General features: G+C 46.8%; 9 protein-coding genes across 9 annotated transcripts; 6 read left to right on the forward strand and 3 right to left on the reverse strand.

Moving 5' to 3' along the window:
- Positions 1-3,254: 3,254 nt before the first annotated feature.
- On the forward strand, positions 3,255-3,872 carry K441DRAFT_546565 (uncharacterized protein; the record flags this gene model as incomplete). The annotated part of the gene is made up of 1 exon (XM_067642870.1): positions 3,255-3,872. A coding segment is annotated over one exon (618 nt), but the record flags the coding sequence as incomplete, so codon positions are not given.
- A 787-nt stretch (positions 3,873-4,659) lies between these two features.
- On the forward strand, positions 4,660-4,956 carry K441DRAFT_509294 (uncharacterized protein; the record flags this gene model as incomplete). The annotated part of the gene is made up of 1 exon (XM_067642080.1): positions 4,660-4,956. A coding segment is annotated over one exon (297 nt), but the record flags the coding sequence as incomplete, so codon positions are not given.
- A 1,974-nt stretch (positions 4,957-6,930) lies between these two features.
- K441DRAFT_655636 (uncharacterized protein) lies at positions 6,931-8,474 on the forward strand. Its single transcript, XM_067647887.1, has 3 exons — positions 6,931-7,500; positions 7,550-7,937; positions 7,996-8,474. Exons 1-3 carry the CDS (start codon positions 7,424-7,426, stop codon positions 8,218-8,220), a joined length of 690 nt encoding a protein of 229 aa, XP_067507219.1. The 5' UTR covers positions 6,931-7,423; the 3' UTR covers positions 8,221-8,474.
- Positions 8,475-10,624: 2,150 nt separating this feature from the next.
- K441DRAFT_547677 (sphingoid long chain base kinase 4) lies at positions 10,625-12,272 on the reverse strand (the record flags this gene model as incomplete). The annotated part of the gene is made up of 3 exons (XM_067642924.1): positions 10,625-11,940; positions 12,004-12,060; positions 12,110-12,272. 3 exons carry the CDS (start codon positions 12,270-12,272, stop codon positions 10,625-10,627), a joined length of 1,536 nt encoding a protein of 511 aa, XP_067507220.1.
- A 185-nt stretch (positions 12,273-12,457) lies between these two features.
- Positions 12,458-16,685, reverse strand: K441DRAFT_655638 (Coatomer, beta subunit). Its single transcript, XM_067647888.1, has 14 exons — positions 16,394-16,685; positions 16,069-16,340; positions 15,883-16,017; positions 15,719-15,834; positions 15,620-15,654; positions 15,430-15,564; positions 15,340-15,373; positions 15,235-15,286; positions 14,868-15,171; positions 14,545-14,816; positions 14,308-14,496; positions 14,038-14,257; positions 13,064-13,991; positions 12,458-13,011 (listed from the first exon to the last, which is right to left on the reverse strand). The coding sequence occupies exons 1-14, from the start codon at positions 16,424-16,426 to the stop codon at positions 12,863-12,865; spliced, it is 2,874 nt and encodes a 957-aa protein (XP_067507221.1). The 5' UTR covers positions 16,427-16,685; the 3' UTR covers positions 12,458-12,862.
- A 174-nt stretch (positions 16,686-16,859) lies between these two features.
- K441DRAFT_655640 (mago nashi domain-containing protein) lies at positions 16,860-17,992 on the forward strand. Its single transcript, XM_067647889.1, has 8 exons — positions 16,860-16,923; positions 16,979-17,016; positions 17,066-17,161; positions 17,218-17,281; positions 17,334-17,421; positions 17,489-17,614; positions 17,687-17,851; positions 17,906-17,992. The coding sequence occupies exons 1-7, from the start codon at positions 16,886-16,888 to the stop codon at positions 17,699-17,701; spliced, it is 465 nt and encodes a 154-aa protein (XP_067507222.1). The 5' UTR covers positions 16,860-16,885; the 3' UTR covers positions 17,702-17,851; positions 17,906-17,992.
- Positions 17,993-18,218: 226 nt separating this feature from the next.
- K441DRAFT_655641 (uncharacterized protein) lies at positions 18,219-19,824 on the forward strand. The gene is made up of 4 exons (XM_067647890.1): positions 18,219-18,836; positions 18,901-19,051; positions 19,111-19,468; positions 19,521-19,824. The coding sequence occupies exons 1-4, from the start codon at positions 18,402-18,404 to the stop codon at positions 19,585-19,587; spliced, it is 1,011 nt and encodes a 336-aa protein (XP_067507223.1). The 5' UTR covers positions 18,219-18,401; the 3' UTR covers positions 19,588-19,824.
- Positions 19,825-19,960: 136 nt separating this feature from the next.
- K441DRAFT_546702 (uncharacterized protein) lies at positions 19,961-20,961 on the forward strand (the record flags this gene model as incomplete). Its single annotated transcript, XM_067642878.1, has 3 exons — positions 19,961-20,106; positions 20,156-20,367; positions 20,471-20,961. 3 exons carry the CDS (start codon positions 19,961-19,963, stop codon positions 20,959-20,961), a joined length of 849 nt encoding a protein of 282 aa, XP_067507224.1.
- On the reverse strand, positions 20,740-22,273 carry K441DRAFT_605752 (uncharacterized protein). The gene is made up of 4 exons (XM_067645380.1): positions 22,075-22,273; positions 21,904-22,011; positions 21,695-21,848; positions 20,740-21,633 (listed from the first exon to the last, which is right to left on the reverse strand). The coding sequence occupies exons 1-4, from the start codon at positions 22,124-22,126 to the stop codon at positions 21,192-21,194; spliced, it is 756 nt and encodes a 251-aa protein (XP_067507225.1). The 5' UTR covers positions 22,127-22,273; the 3' UTR covers positions 20,740-21,191.
- Positions 22,274-27,518: the final 5,245 nt, after the last annotated feature.

Here is a 27,518-nt window from a genome sequence, read left to right on the forward strand (position 1 = left end):
AGTTACGTTTGTCCTGACTCTCTCCAGGTCTCACGGAGTTGTTCGGTAGATCCACGAAGTCGTTTATCGTTTCTTTTCCCATAAGGCTATAATTTGGAATTCAATGCATCCCGTCTGAGACTAATGAGCGATCTCTGGGCGTTGATCTTCACTTTATGATCTAGCCATCTATCCGCAAGACTATCCGCAAGAACTACTCCGAATGGCGGAGATAATAGAGCTTAGCACACCATAGCAAACCTTAGTATACCGCGGTGCAGAGGAAGGCTGGGTGTGCGTTCAATGTCTTGGCATCTCTCGCATTCTGTGCAAGGGCCGTGCGGCCCCATTCATTACTGGATCGATGCGGACATGAATTGTAGATCTTAACTGCAGTGATATTACCCAACATTTGACAACGCAAGAAGGGCTCTTGAGAAGTGGTGGGTTGCATCGACATCCAACATCATGGCAGGATAATCCCAAATGCTTTGCTGCTAAGGGGTCAGCCACCTTGGCAGTCAGCTACCATCGTGATGACGAATCCTTGGAGGATCCTTCACTATCCAAATTTCTTCAGGCTAATGCAGTTACGTGACATTACATAGACATCTTGAAATAGCGTGAAATGGTAAAGATAAACGGGCACATGCGAAAGCGCATGCAGCTGTTTGGCTCGATAGTCGAATCCCCAGGCGTAGATACGACTTCACCCTACAAATTTAGGAGATCTAATCTCTTAGATACGTCGGAGGCAGCTGATGCCCCGGTTCACGATTTGATGTTGGGCCGTACGCAGCACATGCCCTCATCTTTAGCCACAATGGCTGTGTAGCAATCGAATTACCCCGGGTTCCAACATCTTGGTTAAGTGAGTCTGCACGCTGATTGGACAGCCATTCATGCACGATGCAGGTCTTAATTGCAAGCATAGTCTCATGGCCAGGTCTGCGTTTGACGCTTGGTGGACCTTTAACGACTCATTTGCGGCGCCCATGATGGAATGGCCTTGGCCCCCAAATGCAGAGCTTTTAAGAACAAGTGATCTGCGTCTTTTAAGTCAGGGGGACAGCATGGAGGAAGGCCTCGAAGTTGCGCTGCAACATGTTTCGTTTTTGCGGGAGTGGGCGCTGATCGCAGTCCCTCAGTCCTGACTAGTTGGGGTCAACGGAGATGATCTATTTCGAGTTATATGTTTGCTATTCTGGACCGGGGCAGAGAACGGATTGGGAAGATCAAATGCCGATTTGAGGGAAGTTTGAAGCCATCGCCACAAGAGCAGGCCTGACTCGAGACTCAAAATGGATGATGTGCATACGGCGCCGCAAGCGCCATTGGACTTCCCCAGCATATGCGAATATTTCTGGCCGGGTCCCGAAAGCCACCTGCAACGCTTCTGAAACCGCTCGGGCACAATACGGGAAGGTCCAGGGCCCGGCGGGTTGTGGTGAGTTGTGGTGGTTTTGTGGTGGTTTGCCGTGTTTGAGCCTGGGATGAGGCTTCCGGGCGAACACAAGCGGAATCGTCAACGGCTTCATCACGGCAGGGATAGCAGGCGATGGCAATTACCGGTTGTCCATATGGGTTGAGTGTGGATTGGCTCTGGACTGGCGACAACGGTCTCAACCTTAACGCAAATTTGTCGGCACCAAGTTACGAGTGCTGCATGTTGCAGCTGCTGGCCCGGGGTACGAGATGCGGGCGAGAGCCGCCGTCGTTTTCTTTCTATCGATACACCACAGCACCAACACCGCACCGGCGACCACCACGACCTCGACGCAAGGGTTGCTCCGAGCTTGTGTCAGGGGCATCACCTGTCAACCGCGCACGCTGCGCACGCGGCACCCGCCGTTGTGATGCGTGATGCGTTCTGCTTTTTTTGCCTGCCAGACACAGGAACACACGGCAAGAAGCAAAAAAGGCGCTGACACCTTGACACCAGCATTTAGCCCTTTAGCGGTGGCTCGCCGGCCAGCTTCAAATCGCTCGGCGAACAGCGGAGAGGGTGCCTTGAAACGGTTTCCGATTCGATACCGCCACAGAGCTGAGCAGGAGGTTGTGGCGGACGGCAGCTAGTTACAGCCAGCTACAGCTCTTGTGCCTTCAGTCCGGCCTCCCTCTTAAAGTTGAGCAGTTGGGGCGTGTTGTGAGCCGGCAGCAGTGGACGCCACTAGACTGGCAAACGCAGGATCGTGGAGTTGCCACGGCCCTGCCCGGCGTCTCCTTGTCAAGCTGGCGTAGGCCAGAAGCGGAAACTACGGCCGCACTGCCTATCATAGCCAAATGCCCTTTAACGCTCTGCGGGGAGTGGGGTGGCCTCAATTACTTGCCTGCTCGATGAGTTCCCTGCACATCGAGCTGCGGTAGTCAGGGCAGCGCGCACAGCCAGGACAGCCAGGACAGCCTGGGGCAAGGGTGGGTATAGTTGAAGATGGTCAGGGCAGTAAAATTGCTCGCACATCTACCTCTTACTAGGGCCTACTTCACCGATACTTCAGCCTCCATACTGCACCAGACTGCACCAGACTGCGATACTATACTGCTTCTTGCCTTCGCTTATCAGGCCAAGTGCTCCGTCTTTTAAGCTTCTGTCCCATCCCCCCGTCGTGCGCCTCTTTCGTCTCCTGCTGTTTCTTTATTTTCGTCTGTCATATCAACCACCTCCACATTTACCATATGCAGCCTTCGTGGAACGAAGCGGGATGCGCATGATCAGCCATCGTCCTTAACCGGTCGAGACTCTGGCAATCAACAAGTCCTTTTCATTCTAGGTCCCATCTTTTTGTCTTGGACGCCGAGCGCTGTCCATGACCTCCTCAGCCTCTTTTTGAATATCATGCCGCTGCCGCCCTGAACAAAACTCCGCTCTGCCGCCTTCAAATCCTCGCTTCCACGGGGAACTACTTCAAGGCTCTCCAGTCATCACTCGCCTTGCCTCATAAAACCTTCACTGTCTTTTTCTTCTACATTGTGGCCCAAGCCCACTGCTTCCCTCCACAACCACATTCCCAATCAGGATTTATCTCCTTCGTGTCTCCGCGCAGCAACACGCCACCGTTTCGGAGCTGTCGACTGAGATCACCCTTCTTTTTCTTAATTCGTGGTACTAAGGGGATTATCTTTCATGCGCCTTGCGCGCGAATCCCATCAACGATCATTCATGGTTTACTTGTCATCGTCGACATCATTGCGCCTGAGCTTCAATATTACGACTTCCCTAGCCTTTTCCAATCTTAGGGATTACTGGACTTCACAGAATCTTCTCAAACCAATCTTTAAATATGGATAATACAATCTGGATCGTTTTGGGTTCTGTTTTTGGTGTCCTTATGTTGGCCTTGATTGCAACGCTACTTTTGTTCTGTCGAAAGCGGTCCAAGAAGAAAGTTCGAATTTTCTCATTGCGCGCCGTAACTCCTCTGGACGATGCAGAATTCGAATCCTGGAGAAGGCCAAGCACCTCGAAACCCAAGAAATATGGCATCATGCCGTCACGACCAGCTGTTGTTCGCGCGAAGAATTCAGCAAATCTCTTTGAGAAAGAAGTCGCATTATACAGCAGGGTCCACACGCCTCCTCAAACACCTCCAAAATCCGACACTCCTACAAGCTCGATCAAGCTACCAGACCACGCGCGACGAAAATCAAGTGTATCGATCCAAGATCGACCACCCACCCCATTCTCTCCGGACGTGTCAGAAGACGGCGATCCAGCTCTTTGGTTACCAAAGATAGAATCTCCGAGAAGTCGTGGACACGTTCATTACCCATCTGTGTCTGAGGCTTCAGAATTTGATTTCGGCTTCAGTTCACCTCCGCGGCATAGCGACCGCTTTTCCGGCCAGTCCGAGAGACGGCTATACACAGGAGCTCGGCAGCATTCGATGACATGAGATCCGCTTATGTTTACCAGCCGTTCGATAATTCCCTTTCTCTACACGTTTGCTCCATCAACTAAGGTGGTGAAGTCAAAGCAGTGAATTACTACCTTATGTAACAAGGCCACAGCACCTCATTTTATTGTTTTTTTTATAAATATTTATGTGGATGATTTTATGGCATTCGGGCGTTATATGAGACGCACTGATATTCGTGATACCTGGGGGACATTGCATATGATGGAAGACAACGGACTATATAGGGCTTCTCCTATGTTACTCTTCCTTTCTTTGGGCATTAGACTGTGGCTTTGTACCAAATTCTGCTGTGCGGATGGAGCAAGTCCCAGCGAAATACAGATTAGTTACATGCCTCATTCTGGAGGACGAGTATCACAAGAAAGTATAAATACTCACGAGACTTTTCTGTTGTGTTGCTCTGGTGTTTCACGACCTGCCGAATGATGCCAAGACATGTCTTTATGAGCGAGGCGGATATTCCCATCGCCGTAGACCACCCATCATCTCCAACTTCATCCTCCTTTAATTACAACCACCAACAGAACCTCGATCGGTTAAACAATAATCAAATTCATATACATATTAAAATCGAGCGATATTATTAATAAAAAGACTCCGCAAATATGGATTTCATCCAAGGTAAGCATTCGTCTAGCTTATCCCACACCACTTCACCACCAACTCAAAATCCGGCAGCTCTGCCAAACCGCACACCCTGCTAACTCAGCAACTCCCAGACTGGACATCCCTCCTCACGCAATACTCACCCTCATACCTCCGCTCCTTCTACAGCCTCACCGCCACGCTGCGCGCCTACCTCCTCCCGCTCTTCAATCGCGTGACGACATCCCCGGACCTCGCCTCAATCGCGCTGCTCCTCATCATCCTGTTCTTTTCGCTCAAAATCCTCGATATGGCGTGGCGGGCGGTCCTGTTCTGGGTGCAGCTGGCCGCGCGGATGGTCTTCTGGGGCGCGCTCGTCCTCGGCTCGCTGTACGTCTGGAACCGCGGCATCGACGGCACGGTCGACGATGCGCAGGAGCTGGCGTTGTACTGGGCGGACCAGTACGCGTATTATCAGCAGCAGGCGGAGATGGCGAGGAAACTGGGGGGGCAGGGCGGCGGCGGCGGCGGCGGCGGGTATGCGAGGAAGAGGAGGGAGGGCTGGAGATAGCGGGTTGGTTGCCGGTTGGGGGAGATTGAGGGTGTTTGGGAATGAGGGTGTTTTGATGGCGTTTCAGGGGCCTTGCATACAGTGTCGGAGTTTTGGGATTGCACGGTTGGGGATGTGGGTTTGACTTGCGGAGCCTTTTACCAGATGTTCAATTCAAGATGTTGTTGGATCATTGGTCTCTTTATTCCGTGCGTTTGTGTCGAGACGTACGCTTTTATTCACTATGACCACCTAGGAGTCTCCGCGTTAGCAATGTTTTTTGGCCCTTAAAAAATCTTCGTGTATCCAGTATGTTCTTTTCACTGCATCTGGTCGACTTCAAGAGCAGCAGCTACAGTCAGGCTAAACGGCCATTGACGAAGTAAATAGAGTGAAGAATGCAGCATCTCATGAACTGCTTATGTAGGTTTGTGCTACATGAGACATATAAAGACTATACATGTACGACGCACTATATCGCTTGCCTAATCTTTGTACGACAACAGACGACAATTGCGCGGTTTAATGAGCTAAGGTACCACAATGACATCTGCCACGAACAGCCAAGCGGAGGAATTGTTTAAAAAAGCAGGCGGTTCCCCAAGGTTGACATCATCGCATTGGGTTTTGGGGTGCGCCAGACTTCAGTTCCACGAGCCGGGCCTGAGACCAATGACGACTGTATTGCAGTATCTAAACGAGTGTCTTATTGGAGGCAATTTGAGGGAGTTTTATTCATCCTAGAATTTCTAATAATACACGAGGTCTGGCGTTCCGGAACCGTCCAAATTTCTGGAGAAGTTACAAAGTGCTCCTATTTGTGGAAAAATGGGGTATCCCCCCTCTCATTCTGTGATCTAAGCTACAATGGTAATGCAGAAGAGCTCTTTCAAAAAAATTTAGAATTTGGAGAACATTGTGCCGATGCTAACCTGTCGAAAATCTACCTTTGGGTTTATTCCGTCTGGGCAGCGAGATCCTTTGGGCTTAATTATTGACTTGTTCTGGCCAGTGACTCTAAACGGCTTGGTGGTCAGCCAATACGAAAGCTCAGATGTGATTCAGTGGCAAATGCACCACGTGTTCACGAACGGTAGTGTCATGCTGCTCTTTTCCGATTTGCTTTCATTAGCGGCGAGATTCAGACGCGTGGCATCCACTTCACCGCTTCTATCCTAGTACCATTGGTTACGTCCCGGGAACCCCAGACAGAACGGGGATGCAGTCTCTTCACAGCGTGGGGGGTGAGGTCTCCGTTTCCGATCTACGGTAAGGAGCCGAAACCACGAAGCTCGCGTAGAAATTCCGTTCGCCGAAGACGTTTCAGGTGGATCATACCATGTTTCTGAATGGAGCGATCCGTACCACGTGAGGTTGTTCCAGCGCGGGTTTTTCCGACCGTTTGGACTAATCTCGTGTCCTGAGCTTGAACGACATCTGTTCCTTGCTTGCGGCCTGTATGGTTCTGAGACGTCACATTTGCAATTCCCATCGCTCCGGGTGAAATTGCTATATTACTTTTTGCAAGTATCGCTATGGTATGAAACCCGTGCTCATGCGGATGGTAAAAGGGGTCACGGGTTGCAGCAACTATCGGAGAAAAAGTTGGCTCTGAATTCTGGGAATATTCCATGGTTCTACTCGTATAGAGTTTCGGGCAGGGAATTGGGCAGGGAATTGAACCGAGTGCCGATCGTTCTTGCTAACGGAGCATATTCCAGAAGAGGATCGGAGCCGTTGAAGCTGCATCTTTTTTAGCGGTTTCGATTTTACGAAACACACCCCTTCGTATTGCTCTACCGTCTAGATTCGAGCATAGCTCCGACATCTATGATGTCCTCATTAATCATCTAGCCCTTGATTATAAAATGATTCCTATAAGCGCCTACTATTTTAATACTCTCTCCCCTAGGCTTCTTGACTATCTCTAATTCACGAACGCCGCCTGAGATTGTTGAAGACATACTGATTCATGATCGACTTATGCACGAGCGGGCCACGCTCAGGAGCGATGAACTCCAAAACCGAAGTGCCTTGAATCGGTTGAGGTAGCGAACGGTTGCTTGGTTTAAATTGTTGTCCAAATCCGGTCCGGCGCACATTCCCAGCCACCCAAGCCACTGCCTAGCCACCTGTTCCTCTCTAGAGCTCGGGCGTCATCTCAAGCGGCAACTATCATTGCAAGCTGCTTTGCTCAAGAAAGGCCAATTACTTGAAGATGGCTGGTTGGATGAGTTTCATAGCGTCTGCCTTGGGACCTGCCACCGCGATTATAATGTATACCGCCGTGTTCCCTTCTCCCCAGCTTCAATACTCCTTCGCTCTCGGAGAATTACCATAAGTCTTGAATCCAACCAAACACCTTGTGCACTGCTCATCAGTTGCTATTAAAATGCGGCTACAAGCGTTCACTGTTGCTCTACTGAGCTCGTCTGCTCTTGCAGCAGGCCCAAATCAGAGGCGACAAGCGTAGGCCTCCACTTGCCTTCGACAAACTCTAGCAGCTAACAAATCCTAGCACTAACGCGCAAGAGTTCTCCTCAGCGGCTAGCCAGCTCATCTCCCTCTACGTCCCCGCCTCAGTTCAATCTGCCATCGCTAGCGCCGCTTCGCAAGCCAGCGTAACGGGCGACCCACAAGCCATCGTCAACTCGGCCCTCATAGCCACGGTAACCCCTAGCTGGTTCACTGCGATACCGACAGAGTACCAGCCAAACATCAACTCGCTGGAGTCGGCGATCAGCGATCTAAGAGGCGCGGCGGCCACGGGCATTGCGGGCGCGCCGCGGGTCGCGACGGCGACAGACTCGGCCGGGAGCACATACGTGACGACGATCCCGGGATCAATGAGCATTACGGGTTCCGTGACAGCGCCGCTTAGCAGCGTGATATCGAGCGTCGAGAGCGTGAGTTTCATATTCTCCTCCGGCCGGCCCTAAAGGAGTCTATACTGACGAACAGCAGTCCGCATCCGCCACAGCATCATCCGCCCTCGCCAGCGCATCGAGCGCATCGTCTTCTGCAGAATCCTCCGCCTCCGCCGCTGTAAGTAGTGCTGCGAGTAGCGTGTCCGCAGCGGCGTCGCGAACAGTCTCTAGCTCTAAGTCTTCTGGCTATGCGGCGCCGACCCAGGTGCNCATGGCGGCGGCTGGATTTCTTGGGTTCTTGGGTATGGTTTTGGTGATATGATTAAATGGCTTTACTGGGAATAATGAGCAATGTATATGAGGATATCTTTAGGTTGTCGATATGATATTTTTCCCAGTTGTACAAATCTGGCTTCAAGAGTACTAGAAGATTTCAAATGGTACGAATATATCTATGCGATTTTCATGCTCGAATTGCGAGAGTAGCTTGGGCTGCATCTGAAATTCTATAGATAATATTTAAATGCAGCAAATGTGCTTCAATGGTATCGCCACCATAAGCACTCTGGATTCCTTTCTCAAGTTACCTCAACAATTGAAATCATGCCTCGAAGGGTTCTAGAATCATCGAACCATACTTGTTCTCTCGACACCACAAACATATCGCCTTCTAGGATCCTGCGTAGTACAGGCCTAGCGAGGAACAATGTGTATCCGACGTCCCGGCTTCAATGATGTCAATAGGACTCCTCTAGTTGTAAAGCGCGAGAACTGGTAATTATTTCATAATGTTTGGCGAGCACCATACTTCCGCGCTATGTGTTTTATAGGCGATTATTCTTAGTCCAGGAGTAGTTGCAAGCTAGTTGAGATGCGAAGCTGGGTAACCAATGACGTAGCCTAAACCGTGCCAACAACATACCGTCGTGCTCGTCCTTCACGATTCTTCATGTATTTCCCAAAGTAATTGCAATGCCTTCTAGTATACTAGCAGCCTTAAGCGCTTTACAGGCTTCGGTATTTGCCCTTGAAATTTCTTATGGCCCGAGCTGCTGAACGTACACGAAGACGCACCGGACGCCCCAGACGAAGCAAAGCAGAACGGAAACGGCACCGCTTCTAGAAACGAGGAAGGTTACGACGTGGAGTAAGGCAGCGACAGCAGCAGCGATGACAGCCCCCTCACCGACGAATCCACCTCACTCCTCCCCGACTCCGTCGTGCGCAATGGGCACCGCGCCGAGCGCAGGACGTACGAGTACGGCGAACACTAGTTCTCGCGGCTGCCGGCCTGGCACCGGAAGACGTTGAGCTTCCTGTACCAATTCCGCAACGCGCCAGTCATCGAGGCCGTCTTGGGCGCCATAATTGGGCTCGTGCCGCCGCTGCACCGCGTCTTCTTCGCCGACACGGAGCAGGGCGGCTACTCCAAGGCGCGGCTGGCGTCGAGCGTCAAGAATATTGGCGGCCTGTTCGCGGCGCTGCAGGTCATCGTCGTTGGCGTGAAGCCGTCGCAGTCGCAGCGCAAGATGAAGCGCGGTGAGGACAGCGGCGCCGTGCCCGGCGTCCGACTGTCTTCGCCATGTCCATCCGCTTCAATTTGTGGCCGCTGCTCGGCATTCCGCTGATCTGGGCGCTGGCTGCGAAGACGCGCTGGTTGAGTGATGATCCGATACTGTCGTTCGCTATGATGCTGATGCCTATGGGCCCACCGGCTATGTTGGTTTCTCTTTTCATTTTTAACGGCTTCTTAATAGAACGTCTAGTTTTGCTAATAACGTAACACTCTATAGGAAACTCATAGCATTGGCTGACGTGAACGGAAGCGGGGAAGAGAAGTTGAGCATCGCGAAATTCTCAACGGTACGAAACCCATATCACTCTCCCTAAGAGCCAACTCGCAATTACCTTCAAGAAAATGTGCTGATTGGTATATCTCGTCGCAGCTCTCGTACGCGATTTCGCCGCTCACTCGTTTCGCCGTAGTCTGAGAGCACCCGAAGCGGCAGTTGGGAAGTAAATGTGGATCCTCTTGGTAAAAAAACGTCTCATTCGAAAAATCATAATCATTTTTTTCTCTCTTCGTGATCTCGGCTCGCAGATCTTGTATGACGCGTGCCTCCGTGCCTAGTTCGTGACTCATTGATCCTTAGTCACAAATATAAAAAGGACTTTGAACAAACATATCATAGCGAGGCGCCAGAAATGCAAAAAAAGAAACCGCAGTAGCTGAAGAAGGTTTCGATCCTTCGTCCTCCGGGTATCGTATGGGTTCCTATGAGCCCGGCTGTGGAGCTTGTTAGTATAGTCGGTGAAGGCAAGAGGTTGGATGTCACTTACTGCGCTTCCACTGCGCCATTCAGCTGAGAGGACGGTGGTTCGCTTCAATATATATACCCATGGCCTTTGTTGCCTAGCGAAATATTCCCGCGTTCGGTGTACACACACATGTAGAGAATACGCGGTTGGTGTAGAAGAGAATGGCTTAACGTGTCTTTGAAGGGTATTTTGATCTACAAAAGCGAAGATGTCCTCCTTTGGAAAAAATAGAACGGAAGCAATAAGCCTGGGCTCCCTCACTCCCAAATGCACGAATAATCCGATTCTGGATGCCAATGGAAGAAAAGTATCCAGAAAACCCGCGGTCTTACCCTGCGAGGCCAACGTGCCTTGTCAGGGACCCCTCCAAAAAGACCTTTATCCTCAAGCCGCTAGAATAAAACAAATCAACAGACGCCCTTCGCCTCATACAAGTGCCCACTACGACTCAGCACCGTCCCCAGTCCTCTATGTACCTCGGCCTGGAACGGCGCGAACGGCACTCTCTCGCCGTCAATGCTGATATAGCCGTGCGCCTGGTTGCGGGGGATAATCCGGTACGCCGAGACTTTCGCATAATCGACATGCGGCATGTCGAAAAAAGTGCCCTTCTCAATCGCAAGCAGCGACCTGACGGCCGTGAGGCGGGGGATGTCGCCTGCGATGCGGATGAGGTCGAGGCAGCCATCCGAAGGCAAGGACGCAGGGAAGAAGTTCGCGTCAGGTGACATGTAAGCCATATTTCCCGCGTAGAAGTTGCCGAGCTTGTCGTGCGGGACCAGCGTCCAGGACTCTGGCAGCGCATCGTTGATAGTGCCGTACTTCAGCGAGGGGAGTCCAGCTGTGGGTGGAGGGATGGCCCGCGAGTCATGTGTGGGTGGCGCCTGCGATGTCTCATGGCTGTAGGCTTCACGAATCCCGGGCTTGTTGTCGATTTCGAGATGCAGTGCTATGTCGGCGGGATATAGCATTTTTCCTATCAGACGGACTAGGAAGCCGTACGTAAAGCGCGCGCTGCCTAGCCAGCGGAGGTGCTCCGTCCCGAGGTCGCTTTCGGCGACGATGCCCACGCTTTGGGAGAGGAAGGAGATGGTGCGCTTGTCCCCCTGAGTGATGGATATAAGATCGAGGGGTGTCCGTAGGCCTTTGACGACAGCGAGAGCAGCAAGGCTTGGGCTGTCGGTGCCATTGAGGTTCAAACTCATTGCATTCCCTGAGCCACAGGGGAGTTGGACAACAGCAGTTTGAGTGAGGGCTCGCGCGGCGTCTTTCTTCTTAGCCAGCCCATTGAACACTTCATGGGCCACGCCATCGCCAGAGCAGCACGCGATCACGTCGAAGGAGTCGGTTTCAAGGTTCTCTACTAATTCAACAGCATGCCCCCTATATTTTGTTCGCTCGACGTCGACTTCGCATCGCGCAGCCGCGAAGATAGGTTCAATGTCCCGGACGTACAGTTTTTGCGCTGTGCCTTTACCACCGAAAGGATTTACGAGCACCTTGATGCGTTTCTGCCGCTGTGATGCTCCATACGCGCGATCAAGTAGCTTCTCAACCCATGCTTCAATGAATGCGCGGTCCGTCTTTTCCATTGTATAATTGATGTAGGCGACCCGAACGGTATCCTTTGATACTGTCTGCGCATAGCGAATTGTAATGTCCCATTCTACCAGCTCTGCCCAAAGAATGTTAAAGAAGGGTATCGCGCGCGTGGTTTTGTTCTCTACGGAGCGGTCAATATTCGCCAGGGCGCATGGTTACTGAAGTATACAGCGAGGTAGCTCACTGGTAGGAATTAGACCACAGCAATTGGAAGCATCTCTGCTAACGGCAAAGCCTTCATCTATACTTCCCTGTCAGGCCCTGATATGGCTTCACACGCTTTGACTTACCGAGAACAATTAAGGAATCGGTGCCCAATGTTAGCGATGCATTTCTCCCGATGGCAAGAGTCGACCCAGGAGGAATGTCGGGCTGGGCCTGCTGCTGCGCTTGCGAGTTTGGAAGAGATGGGTCTTTGAAGGGATCATCATCATTGACGGGTACCGTCGTCATGGTGGCAGCATCGAAGTAATATGCATTGTTGGGTGGAGGAGCACGAGCAGTAGTACTTCGAAGCGTCGTTATGGTCAGCACGAAGCTGCCACTAGGCGGATGTTTCGGAGCTCGCGTCACAAAGAGAGCAACACGTCCACTCCGTATATACCAGCTGAGATGTAGTCCGCGAGGGAACCTAACATGCAGCATGTAACCCCCTAATTGCTTTGGGTACGCGGGGTGCTTATTGACTTCAATTACCCGCATTCGAATCTCATCTAAAGGCCCATTGTAGCCACCACGTTTGCCTGCTCCAGAACTACAAATCGGGCATCTTTACTTTCGAAGTTTGTGAAATTCTTGGTTTTAGCGTTGGCTCAATTCCTAAAGTTCAAATCTCCCCTCCATGGTACTTGTTGTGTCCATCCTCCGCTATGCTTGCACAAAAGAACAGCCATTCAGACCTGTGCAAGGCCTTGCACTACTACACATCTCAAACGTAACTCATCATCTGGCTCTATAAACATTAAGACCTTTTTTCATGAAGGGCTTGACGAACGACCTTGCGGCAAGCTCCTGGCCGTAGCGAAATGCTAAAGTAAGCCTCCTCATACTGATCCGCCGACCTTGTTGAGTCCTTTCAACGACCCTAGACTGAGAGCTAGGCCCTGAGATCGACTTCGAATTCGCACAAAACCGGTGATCGGTCCATCATCTCCCTCCTTTTCAATACTCAGGTTGGCCAGAGCATCCTCACCTAAGTGCAAGTTAGCAACCGCAAAAGTACAATTCCAGCTGATTACACTTACCGAAAACACTACGAGCGTATAGGTTCGCGCTCAAGAACTGGCAATCACCCTTCATGGACGCCTCTGGTGTAAGACAGCTCATATTCGTACACGCCATAAGCTGCTTCAGGAACTCCCTTAACGACTTGGCTTTCGAATTGATATTAACCTTGTTTTCCCATTCGAACTCGGTCCACATGGTTCGGAACTGCGTCTCTGAGCAGTGAGCAGGTTGAATGTAATCCATGATATCCACGTGGACATCATTCAGAATCACTACGTTGCTCTCTACTCCCTTTTCTTGGTCGTAAATCACGTTGCCGAATATGACACCGGTATCAGTCGAGGAAACTTTGATGGTAGCTTGCACATTTAAAAAGTCATGTGGGCCTAAATTCTGCGTTATTGGACGCTCAACCACTTTAAGATCTCCAAGTGTGGCAAATTCCACAGAAAGGTTTTGGAGTGTTTCTGTCGTTTGATTGACGAGGAGAACATCTAGGACAATGTCAAACTGATGGACTTTGACGTAAGCTTCCGCATAAACTGAATCGGAGAATCCGGTAAGTTGGACGACTCTGCTCAGTTTCGAAGTGAGGTCTTCGGTGGCTGTGTCTCCGCCCGTTGCTTTCTCCAGATCGAGCTCGATCTCATCAGCTCCATCAACCTCCTTTTTCTTCAATTGTCTAATTGCAACGACATCATCGATCTGAACAGCGGACTTTGCCTTCTCAACAGCTTCCTTCGCCGCGCGTTTCTTCTCTTCGGTTTGGACCATTGTGCGGAAAGACTTTTTCGTATCTTCTAAGAATACGGCCTCTAGTTCATGTCTTTGACCAAACTCGGAAAGAGACCGTACACACGACATGATCCGATCTACTGAATCCTCATCGATGGGTTGCTTGACAAAATTCGACTGGCCAACTCGGATTATCGAGATCATTATGAGCTGGGAGAGTTAGTAAAGCTCAGTGTCATCAACAATACTAACATACCATGGCCTCGGCACGCAACGCGTTGGTGCGGGCGGTGTCTTTGGATATTTCCGAATGCCTCATGACAAGTTTCGTGAGTGTACTAGCGAGGACAGTGGCGAGGAAAAAGTCTCCATCTAGGATCAACTGCCGCAATGGAGGCTTCTGCGCTGCTTTGACTGCTTCCAGTTTGGCTTTTGCAGCAGCAGATGAGGTTAACGCGCTTTCCGTGGCATATGTGCTTTAGGACAGGTTAGCCATGTGAAACTAGGTTTTGAACAATGTTCATACCCATCTGCAAGCACTTTTCGAGATCCTGTCGGGGCGGAAGGCTTGGCATGGCCATTGACTTGTCCTGCGGGATCTTTTTCTCCATCGTTGACGTCTTCTAACAGCCGCTGCTCCGAAGCAAGGATTGGGATTTCTCCGAGACTTGAGCGGATTTGCTTCCACGTTTCTCTGATATCGCTCGCCTCGAGACTGATTTGTTAGCAATTACTCGCCAATCTAAGAAGGCATACTACTCACGAGTATTCTCCTAGAATCCATAAGACGCCTCTATACACTTTGCCAGCCCTTACTTCGCTAAGGGTAGATACGAGCCGTTCAACGATAGATCGCCTAAGATTGGGGAACCTCTCAACAACCTCTTTCACAAAGCTAATAACGTCCACAGCAGAAGCATTGTTGAAATCTGAGATGAAGTCCATGAGTGATCCTACTACGCTTGCCGCGACTTCGGGGAATTTAATTGCGGATTGGTGGATGGATGAGATCAAAAGAGACCGATACTCGGTATTCTAAAACTCGATTAGATCGATTAAAATTTCCGTAAATTGGCCATTCCCTACCTTTTCATATTGCTCATCCACTGTTTTAGATAGCTCTTTTTTCAAGAGCAGGACGACCTCCTCAACATTCCTGCTCGTCACCATCTCAAGGGCGAGATTGAGCGCTTTTCTCCGGACGTCCAAATCTGGACTTGATAGGACGCGAAGGATTTCCATGGTCAAGTCATCCAAGACAGCATCATTCTTCTGTCTTAACTGGTCAACTTTTTCCAGAACTATCAGCTTGACATTGTTATCCGGCTCCTTGATGGCTAGCTCAATGAATTTTGAAGCAGCAGCTTTGACTGCAACCGGGTTATTGGTCCTATTAAATTCAGTCAATATTTGTGGTATAATGATATGGCTGGAGAAGGTACAAGGGGCTTACAGGGTAGTGAGAGATGAAGCTGCCTCGTAGATCACGGTAGATTGTGAAGATTCTACACAATTTTAGCATCCTGAAAGCCTTAAAATCGACTAAATGGAGCCTTACCCAAAAGGTCGAAGATCAGACGGAGATACCGTGCCTGTATATAGCTATCAGTATATTTGTCGGACATTAGGGGTTTGTAAGTATTTCAACCTTATTTTGTGTATTCGCTATGGCGTCTTTGCGGATAAATTCTAGTTCTGCAAGTTGTAATAATTCGTCCGCATTCGGAATTCCATCAAAAGCCGAAGAGAGATACTCGAGCGCCTTCTCATGACTGATGGAAGCCTATAACGAATAACGTGAGCACTGAGGCGATGATGTGCGAAATCGAAAGACTGACCAGAGCCGCAAATGCATTTCTCTTACAAGTGTGATCTAAAATCATGCTCATTAGCAACACATATCAGAGTTGCTATGCTATATACTAATAGAAGCGTACCGTTCTCTTCTTCTAAGAAGTTCATGAGAAGTTCTGGCGCATCTGGTATCAATTGTTCGAGATGCTGGTATATGGATGCGATAGCGAACACCGCATTTTTCCTAACATACGCATGCCTGTCCATGATGAGCCTTGCCTTGCACCTCAAATCCGGGGATGTTTACCTATGCTCAAGACATTGTCGAGCGGGTTGTAAAAGCGGCTCGACGAGTTCTGCTTCCCTCAATTTGCACAGAAAGCGGAGTGTGTTTCCTCTGATATATTCGTTCGGGTGCTGCAAGTCAAAACGGATTCCATTGCTTCCTAGCATTAGCCCTTGCTCTTCAGCACCTCCCTAGAGTTTAACTTACCAAACCAATATCCACTCCTGCCTGAGCTTTCCCTGAGCATCTAGCTTCGGGCAAACTTCGTAATAAATGTATAGCAACTTTTTGAGCTGTTTCGACTTTGAAGGCATGACGAACCGTATGATATGCATTAAGAGGCCTGGCATTGAGTCTCCGTTAAGCATGATTGTAAGGATTCGTTTCATGGTTTCGATTTTTGACTCATCCGTTCCTTTCTCTAGAGCTTGCTTGAGCTCGTTCTGGGAGGGTACGTCCGCCGCATTGTCCTGATGCACCTATTCCACTATGAGCATTCGGTCTTCCACAGCCACAGACCATATTTCCCTACCAGGCTGTACGCATTTTCTAGAAATGTCGCCATGGTGAGCGAATGAGAGTGGCGTCCCAAAAACTTTTGAAGGTTTCAATCCGGCCAGTGGCTTTGGCCTCCCGCGTCGGCCGTCAGCCGTCAATTCCCTTGGTAGTCCAGTGCGAGTGGGATGTTGCGCGTTTATATGCCCGTGAAATCCAGAGTAGGCCGTTAAATGGTCGAACTGATGGCAGAAATGCTGGGGCTTCAAGGAGGTTATAGGGAGATATTCGGCCGATTGAGGGAGAGTAGTAGCTGTGCAGAATCGCTGGAAGCACCCCTTGGGTGAACCAACACCAACACCAGGTGTTCTGTGAGAAAATGGTCTTGGCATTTCGGCTACTGACCGCCCGCAGACAACCATTGAATCGTAAATCCAACCACCAACACCGTAGGCTGCAAACCTAGATCCTCCCCGAATACCTCAACAATATCATCTACGCTTGAATCTTCCATCGACACTCAACTGTTATGGCAGCTTCAAGTGAGCCTTTCTATGTACGATATTAGTCAGTATAAATTTACGATGCGCCACATGCCCTCTACTAAAACCTTGGGATACAGCTCTGGTCACTCCGGACGATTTGGGCATGAGTTTCTAGGTATGTCACTTGCGCCGCTTTACAGATTAGTGCCTAACAAAACTACCAGAATTCGACTTTCGAGCTCTCGGCGACGGGCGTAGTGCTTCAGCCAGATATGCCAACAACTCCAACTACCGCAACGACTCGCTAATCCGTAAAGAGAGTAGGTCCCTTGCTCTCTAAGATTCAAGCCATTTTACTGATTTATGTAATCTTTAGTGTGCGTGAGCTCTCTCATGATTGCGGAGATCAAGCGAATCATCAAAGAGAGCGAAATCATGAAGTACAATCTAGTCATCTCCCTATTTTTGTAAATTTACTAAGCAGTGCTCTAGGGAGGACGATACGAAGTGGCCACAGAAGAATAAAGATGGCCGGCAAGAGCTCGAGATCCGACTTGGCAATGAGCATATATCTTTTGAGGTATTTTGCAGCCAAAGATTTGCCTCCCACGAGTATATTCGACAGGGCTAACGCGGTTCTCCAATAGACAGCCAAAATCGGTTCTCTCGTCGATGTGACAGAATCTCAGGATCCCGAAGGCCTTCGTGTCTTCTATTACCTTGTGCAGGATCTCAAGGCGCTAGTCTTCTCGTTGATATCTCTACACTTCAAGGTGAGAAGATTGCCTACTGCATTCGCGTAATTCCAACCTGTAAAGGCGTTGCTGATACACAGTCACGTGCAGATCAAGCCTATTTAGACTTGCTCTTGCATCTCCGGCTGGCGTTTTGGCGCATTCCTTTTTTTCGCTGCCAGCAAATTATTTCACGGTTGAAGTGCGGAGCAGAGCTTTCGTTGGTCAGCGCGTTTGTGGGGAAAAGCAGGTTGAAGTCTAGCCGCGTTCGTTCGGGTCGGTCAATGTCACTTTATGTCGACACCTAGCAACTCCTAACGAGCAGAGTAGGATATACCAAAATGTAAGATGGCCGCGTGGTCGGTTGAGTTGCCAAGGCGCATGCTTCAAAGTAGGTTTACGCAAGTCACATGATTGGCAGGTTCGGATTGGCCTTCCCCCATTGCCAGCATTGTATTGATGCAGGGTGGTCGACGATGATGGCACGGCTGGCAGTGGCGCTCGCCGTCGTCAAACAAAGCGCAATATTGACCGGTGGACGTCAGAAATGCCATTGCTTGTTCTCTGCACGTGAGAGGAGATGGCGTTTCGTGCGTCGAATCTAGTGCTTCCCCGCGTGAGCTGCAAGCCCTAAATCCTACCCTTCCAGACCCAAAACCCTCCAGGTCTGCAAAAGTCGCATCATGGACAGCTTTGCCCTTTGCGCGCACTTCTAAGTGTCTGCATCTGTCTTGCCTGCGTCAATCGCCCGTTTATTTGAGTGACTTCCGCTCGTCCCATGTCAGGCTTGTCCCCCTGGTCCTGATCCATCCGACTCTAACGTGCCATGCCCACCCCGAGCAGTGACGATGCTCTCATGCTCTCGCCGCCCGCAGAGCATGAGAGCCATCCCTCCGGCCGCACAACCTGTCCGCCCGAAGAGACGCGCATCTATTTACCTCGGAGCGATGCTTCAAATGAACTTGTTCACTCGGATCCCATCGCTAATCTCTCCTACCCTGCGCCGTCGCAACAACCTACTCCGCCAGCGGATGGGGACAACTCCTCGGATGCGTCGTCCACCCCAGAATCGCGCAACAAGCGTTCCGAAGCAGAAGAGGACGGCCCGATAAGAGATACACCAAGTCCCATGAGTGCCGTCGAGGAGCCGGCGGAATGCGATCAACGGGCATCGCAGATTTCGCCAGTGTCTGCAACATCCCCAACGAATGCGTTTTGGTATCACCCAGGATTGTTAGCTTCACCATTCCCGAGTAGCAGAGTCAGTATCATCGTTGCAGTTAGGCTGTTGTTCAGGCTCCCGTGTTGCTAACCGGCGCACTCAGTTTCTACCAAACTCAACATCGTCGTTTCTAAGACCCAGTAGCAAGTTTCACGGCACTCAGCAGTCAGACCGCCAAGTCTATGATGTCCAAGTCGAAATTAAACATGTAGATATGAAAGAATCGTTCCTATGCGGATATCTGCGCATTCAAGGTATGCGCGACACGTCCACGAAATTGACTGGTCCGGCGCATGCTTAACGCTTCTTACAGGTCTAACGGAGGACCACCCCAGTCTTACCACGTATTTTGAAGGCGAGATAATTGGAACAAAGTACACTTTTGTCACAAAACATCCTGAATGGGGGTCCAACGAGAAGGTGGATATGCAACACTGGGCACGGTTCCAGCCATGGCGACCTCTGGCAAAGCAAGCAAAACGACAAGATTTCAGCTATAAGAACTTTGCGCAGAGAGAGAATATCTTTATGCGATGGAAAGAGTACTTCCTTGTTCCGGATCACCGAGTCCGGACAATCAATGGGGCTAGTTTCGAAGGGTTTTATTACATTTGCTTCAATCAGGTTTCTGGAAAGATTAGCGGGATCTACTTCCACGCTAAGAGTGAGAAGTAAGTTTCTTCGTGATATTCTCTCGTGTCCTCAAGACTAACAATTCCCCAGGTTTCAGCAACTTGAGTTGCAGCACGTTCCGGATTTTGGGTGTCAAGGCGCAATTGAATTTCGATGATTATGAGAAACGACGGGCGGTTGCATGTGTCACGAAGATATGCGTGAAATGCTGCATTTTGGTTAAGTGGCTCAGTGCTTCGTAGCTATGGAGGAACAATATTCATTTTGGTACCTTTTGGAGGTGTCTTGCAGCGTGCAGGCGCCGCTGGTGCATTTGTTTTATAGTTTGTAAAGAGAACCTCTGATTCCGAATGCATACGGAGCTATAATCTCTCCAATAAACCCCGAGAACGCTTTGTTGAGATTTAGTAATGAGTTGTGAATGAATCTTCGAAGCTTGAGTTCATGCCGTTTCCAAGACTCCACCAACATCGCAATCCACCTCCACCTTCTCACGACAACACCAAGCCAAGTAATAGCAGTACTTCAAAATGCCCGGTGAAGCCAACAAAAAACAGAAGCGTGAAGAGTACCGAAAATCTTTGAGCAAAGAACAGCAAAAATCAGCTCTGCCAAAGAAAAAATTCTACCGGCAACGTGCTCATGCAAACCCATTCTCAGATCACTCCTTGACATAGTATGATAATATACCTTATACTGAGATCTCTCTATCTAATATATTCTAGCCCTACAATCCCTGCACACATGGACTGGGCATCGCACTATCCGGCTTTTGTCGCTAAAGATGAAAAGAGCGAGGAAGCAACTAGTCTGCTGCAAGAGGACACTCCGGCTGTCCAAAAACTCCTGAAAGCTGTCGAAATAGCTGATATTGGATGCGGGTTTGGAGGTCTTCTATTTGCTCTTGCTCCACGGTTTCCTAAAACGCTCTTGGTTGGTAGGTGATGGTCTATTCGCATGATATATTCGGTTCTTACGATCTGGACTCTCTCGAAACGTGCAAAGTTCAATTTCTAATTCATTCAATTTTTCACGACTAGGTATGGAGATTAGAACATCAGTCACAGAGTTCGTGCAAGAGAAGATTCGGGCAATGCGAAACCAGAATATGAGCAGAGGCGAGTATCAGAATGTGGCATGTCTGCGGGCCAACACTATGAAGTTCCTCCCAAACTTCTTCACAAAGGGTCAGCTCTCCAAAATTTTCCTTTGCTTTCCAGATCCGCATTTCAAGACCCGGAAACACAAAGCCCGGATTGTCTCTACAACGCTTAACTCTGAGTATGCCTATGTCTTGAGGCCTGGAGGGGTCGTGTATACGATTACGGACGTCGAAGATCTCCACAACTGGATAGTCGAGCATTTTGTGGCTCATCCGAGCTTTGAAAGGGTTCGGGAAGAGGAGCAGGAGAATGATGTATGTGTGCAGGTGATGAGGACTGAGACGGAGGAGGGGAAGAAGGTGGAGAGAAATGGGGGGCATAAGTTTGTGGCTTGCTTTCGCAGGCTGGAAGATCCTCCATGGCCTTGAAAAAACGTTGCTACGACTTATCGGAAGTGATATAGCAGGGTGTTCTGCAAGGTATCGGCGAATTTCTCACAGATGAAGGTACAGCCCTTTGATTATATGAAAGTCACAGCAAGACTTCTAGTAATACTAGCAGAAGCGCAATAGAATCTAGAGATGTCGGAAGCTTTTTGCGTGTCCTACGAGAAAGACTCCAGAACGCCTCGCTGAATGATCTCAACCAATACCACCCATCATTCCTCAATTCCGCCCCACTCATCATCATCCTCACCCTCATCCCTTTCATAACTAACACCTCTATCATTTTCTAACGGCCCTTCTTTTAAATTCTTGTTCCAATTCATTAATCGCTCATCCTCTAGAGCTTCTTTTGCCCTTGTCCTTACAACCTTCATTGGGCTCCCTTTCTCTAGCGCTTGTACTGGCCCCAGCAGCTGTTCCAATGGCATTTTGCCCTCCCGCTTCTCATCAACCTTATCCAACTCGTCGACATAGATATCCAAAACATGATAGCGCATTCCATTCGGGATCTTCATATCTGTTTGATTCAAAGGAGTTTCCGCTAGAATATCCATGTACTGCTCTATCGAATTTGTATCCCTCCATCCTTGCTTTGAGAACTGTCGAAAAGAAGCGGCCAGGTATTGCCGAACGAGGAAGAGAAATTTATCCATTCTTAGATTGCGCGTCATAATCAGTATAGTGTATATTAGTAGACACTAGGAGGGTAAAGTACCGTAGCACATCAATCCCATTCCATTCCCGAGCCATAGTCTTCCAAAATGCATCTAAGAACGGTAAGACGATCTCAGGGTGCAGTGTATCAACTAAGGCGGCGAGGTCTACAGCGAGCCGTTGTTGGATCAAAGGTTTGTCGCTCATCCACATGCCTGTGTACAAAATAAGCTTATACGTCTATATCTGTCCACAAATACCTGCGCTCACAAAAAAAGAGGCCCTTCCATAGCTTCAACAATTCTATCTCTTCTATGCGTGAGCGGCCGCTCAGAAAAGTTCGAAGGCTGTCAAGCGCCTTGTCGCGGGTTTGCTTGTCTGCAAACACGTAAAGGTTAGCATTTCAATTCTTCTAATAAAGAGACAGGCGAATTCAGTTACCGCTAGAAGCAAGCTGTTTAATAAAAGGACTGTTCTGTGCTGTGGATGCCATTATTGCTTCTAACTGCACAGGTCTGAAACTTTTCGACTACGAGAGGGACTTGAAACGAAGTATTTAGGTTATCGATAAGGTAAAGCGAATAGGGCCACGAGCCTGACGCAAGGATCGCGCTTTTGAGGGGTTTTTGGGAAGGTCAGGACCAGACTGGTAAGTAATTTATTAGCATAAGGATAAAAATTGATTACCACCTAAAATATATAACCCTTTAATTAAGCTATCCCTTAACCCGCTGACGTCCACAAATCAGGTGGTCCGTGCGGAACACCAGAATCAAAACTACGCGTATAGCCTATATAGATTTGATCAATTAATTACCATCAACTATGCCTTCCAATCATACTTCCAATGATATAGATCTTGTCCAACCGACTCAATACAACGTTCTACCAAACCAGGTTGCTAAAAACCATCTCCTAAGCCAGGGGAGCTGCCCGATTTTGAGCCTTTGCATATTAACAATTTCGACGACCATGGCACCCTAAATCTACCTCCTACGCTTGATTAAAACAATCCGTTCGCTATATTTAGTTAATTCTTTACTGGTGAGATCATAGATAGGCTGGTAGAGTGGATGAATAAGTATAGAGCTATACTTATTGCAAAGCGGCAAGCTCTACGCCACCCGGCCAACCGAACATACAAGGGGGTAACACGTACGGGACGACGCCCTGCTAGTACCCTTGCAGAATAACACAGCCCGTGTATTTTGCAAGAGGCTCGCGTATTTTAAAAACACACTAGCAGGGTGGGCGTCCGTACTGTACCAAAAAGGTAAGCGAGTATCTAGCACACTTGCTAGATACGCTGCGTTAACACTTATTAAATAATACAGATAAAAGACTATGGACCTGCCTATAGCAGCTAATATATAAAGAAGAACTCTAAACGTATTCTAGCATATTATTTATATATTAATCTTTAGTTAACGTCTAATACAGATTATATCTAGACCTACGCAGACTACTCCGTACCTAGGGGAAATTATATATTATATAGGAAAAAACCTCTAGCATATTAAAAGGAAAACCCTATAAGCTATCTTAGTAGGATTAAAAAAACTCCGGTTTTACTATCTCCGTACGTAGCTAACGGCCCCCTAAGACTACTTAGTAGCTACATCTAGACTTCTATTAGATCTTAGATCTCCGTCGTCACTACTATATCTGTCGGAATGTATGTGTCAGAATATATGGACAGAGGGTACGCGGTCGCGTACCCTCTGTCCATATATTCTGACACATACATTCCGACAATATCCTTTTTTTCTTTACTCACCTAGACTTAGAGCTAAGGTTAACTATATCCTAGTTGGGCCCTATTATTAATTATCGTTATACTAGTAGTTTTCTGTTAGCGACTTAGTCAATCAAGGCATGTATATAGCAAGGAGGACGCATGCAAGCCCGTACGGTTAGATTGTCTATCAACGAAGATCCAAAGCTAGAGGAAGGAAAGGAGAAGAATAGTAGCGCCGCTTAAAGTTTTATACAATCCTGTAGTCACGTGACTACAACTGCCTACCATTTTCTACCGTTCTCTGCCGCAAATCTGCCGTTTTCTACTAGTACCGTAATATTTTCTATATTTTAACCGTCTCCTATTATAGCTATCCCTTATAGACTATTGCTATTATATATACCCTAACCTCCCCTAGGGCTTATTAAAGGCGTAAGGGAATTTATCTATAACCGGTACCGTAATACTAAAAGACGAGCGGAATATATATACTCTATATACCTTTTCCGCTTAGGCCCTAGTTATTAGGCTCTCTTTATAGGGGACTAGTCCGTAGAGATGAGATAATAAAAACCGTATAGTTGTTATCTAGGCTACTAGGAAGTATAGTATAATTAACGGCGAGTGACCTATTATACTCCGTGGGCGTGTACCGCCCTAAGGGTTAGGAAGGGGTATATTTACTCATTCGTTTGTTGATCGTAAGGGGTCATCGATATCTTCGTTTAGGGGCTTGGGGGACGTTAAATCCAACTCGTATCTATAGGGATTACGCATAGGTAGGCTCGAGATAAGAGTGTAGTAGTTATCTACTATAAGGGGGTGCCGTTAGCGGTAGCTTTCGAGATCTCACTATCCTATGTAAAACTTTTTACTGCCCGCGACGCCTCAACAACCGCCAGCTCCCACCCGCACGCTGTGCGATAGCTCTACTAAATCCGAAGACCAGCAGGTCCGTAGATGTAACGTGCCCGCTCCACGTCGCCATATAGCCAAAAAAACAGACAGTGCTCGCGAATCTACGCGACTGTTGCGGGATCTGATATATATACTCTTACAGTAAACCAAGTCACCTCGTACAAGTGCAGAGTCCGATTTCGACGGCCTATATAAATTATTTATTAAGAATTGCTAGGATTCTTTAGGTATTACTAGCTTAGTGTATATTATTAAAAATATATAAACAAAGTATAATTTAAATAGCTTAGTTATTACTTTTAGTATATAGAACTATAGTTAAATAATAATCCTATACTACAATTTATATTTATATAACGTGACAAGCTCCGCACTACTTAGCCATCGTATAAACCTATAAAGGTAAGCAAATAACTAGCAAGATACCAGGCACGGCTATGCGAAATAATATATATACGCTAGGCAACTTTATTACCTAACAATTAAATACTTTATAGACTATATATTTAAAATTATTAATATTCCTTCTAAACTAATACCTAAAGACTTTAAAATATAAGTCTTAGTAAATAAAAGTTATATATTTAATTAATTATAGTATATAAGAGGTAATAAAGTAGGCCTAGTTAATCTAGATATGATATCTACTAAAGAGGAAGACTTCTTAATAACGTAGATAGTAGTACTTAATCTTAGAGACTAATTGCTAGTTCTTCTCTAAAGGAGAACTAGCTTCTTTTATAATTCTTTTAATCCTTTTAAGATATAAATAAAACCTTTTACGTCTTATCTATCCAATTATATCTTATCTAGGCCTTTAGTAAAACCTTTATCTATCTAACTGTATCTTAGCTAATATCTTTTTTAGGATATTTAGTTATAGATATAGAGTTAAATAAGCCTCTTTATCCTTTAGAGAAGTATATTATTTAGCTTAATAATCTATTTATAAGTGTTAAGCTTCTTATATAACTTTAAGGGCTTAGTACTAAAAGTATCTAAAGTATCTAAAGTACTAAAATAGTGTAGTGGTGTTGAATGTCTTTTAATTATTTTTAGTTCATTTTCTTATAACGTATATAAGGCTTAGGGTCGTATATATTACAGAAGGAGTTTAGGTTTAACCTTACCTAACCTTAAGTCAATACAATTCTCTTCTACCCTCTACTTATCCTATTACTTCTCTAGTGTAACTTATATCGTTTCATTCTTATTTATAATGCTCAATTAACTATTATCTCCTAGTGTTAGGCTTTACCCTTCTATAATAGAGTGGGAGATAGAGGGAGGAGAATAGGGTAATATTATAATATGTTAAGAAAGAACCAGCTTATATGTAACAGCTTACCAAAAGCAGAAAGAGGCTAGGACCTTGAAACGGATGCAGGGGTTGAAGTAGGAAGAAACTAGGCTAGTAAAGGCACTGCAAGAACTTGAGGAAAAGGATATAAAGATATGGAAAGATAGTAGTGTTGAGGACTTAATGGAACAAGCCCTTGCTTACTAGGAAGACGAACTAATAGAGTTAGATCAGCTAGATTAGATAGATTAGTGACCAATCCTACCAAGTTTAAAAGACTACGGAGGTTTCCATTTATATGGCATTGGGATTTATTTAAGGATATATATTCTCTCACCTAGATAGAACACTTATGGTTAACTTAAAGTAATATTAAGGCCCTATTAATATTGCTTGAATAATATTATAAACAAGTTATTGTTTATCTTTCCCTTATTTCATTTATATTAAACCTAGTCTTATAAAGTGTACTATTATATATAAGGCTAAGGTTTACGTAAAGTATCCCTAGTATAGTATTTGTTAAGTAATACATTAGTATATATAGCTAGTAGAAAAAATGTTAAAGTTATTATAAAGTAAATTAATAAAAGGTTTATTAATCTTAAATAGGATAGGATATGCTATATATAGCGATATTAAAGAATAACTAGTTATAGAGTTTGTTTAAAAAATATTAATATAGTACTTTTTATAAGTATAATTAACTATGCCCCCTACGCACCAATTGAGAAACAATGCTCTTAGCAGCTGGCATAGAGAACTATAATACACTGCTCTTAACACAAAAAGGCCTCAAGGCGGTCACCTAGTGGCTTATTAGTTAAAATGTGCTAAATTAGTTCCGGGTTGCAAGGGAAATGGTAATAAAAGGTAAGGGGGCGAGCAGCAGGTGCCCCCTAGTAACTCTATAGTAGTAGAGTAATAGTTTATAATACTAGCGCGTCCGTAGGCTTGTTACGGCAGCAGTGGTTCCTAAGGAGGTTAAACAGTAAGGTAGTAGAGCACTATAGGCGACTTATAGGCGCTAAGTAGGCGAGTCCCAAAAGGCGGGGAGATGGATCACGGGGTTTTCTTATTTTTCTTAAATAGAGTTTTCTCCCTATATGTAAATAAGGAGTAGTCCGTGTGGGCCTAATAGGGATCCGAATCGGACGTTAAGCAATGAATTATTATTATTATTATTATAAGTATAATTAATAATAGTAGATAATATACTAAATAGCTTTTAAAATAAGACTTTAAATAAGCTTATTTAAGGCCTTTATCCTAATTTTATTACATATTACAAAGTTAACTAATATAGGAAATTAGCTATGGATATATTTCTCTTATTTAAACTAGTGCTTAAATAATTTATAAAGCCTTTAATAATAAGACAGATAAGACTCTATATATTTCTACCTTTATATTCTACTATAATTTATATATAGGCGATATAGATATTACTAATTAACTGCAGTTATATTTTAATACTTATGGGATATATAAAAAATAGAAGCTTCTATTTTACTTCTTATTAAATATAGTCCTTAGCAACTTCTACGTACTATACTCTTACTATTTTACTAACTGCTAAGCCGGCCAAAACAATAGCTATAAGACGTTTAGGAAATGCTTTTATAATTATCAGATAAGGATTCTAATAGGGACTACATATATATATATATTGGTTACCGAGCCCGTCAAATCATTCGGTTCGACACTGCCTTTTTAGTCGCGTCGCGTTCGTTTAGCTTGGTGGGCGATCGTCACAATAATGCCTCATTTAAGCGCTTAATTTATAAGTAAAAGGCTTATACCTAAGACATACCTCTATAATACTCTATTAATACTCTATTATAGTAATATATATACTACTATATATTAAATAGGCTTTAGGTTAAGCCTACTAATGTAAGGCAGTATTGCCAGGGTGTACGGTAGGGA

Source organism: Cenococcum geophilum (assembly GCF_001692895.1).
Source record: "Cenococcum geophilum 1.58 unplaced genomic scaffold K441scaffold_9, whole genome shotgun sequence".
NCBI lineage: Eukaryota > Fungi > Ascomycota > Dothideomycetes > Gloniales > Gloniaceae > Cenococcum > Cenococcum geophilum.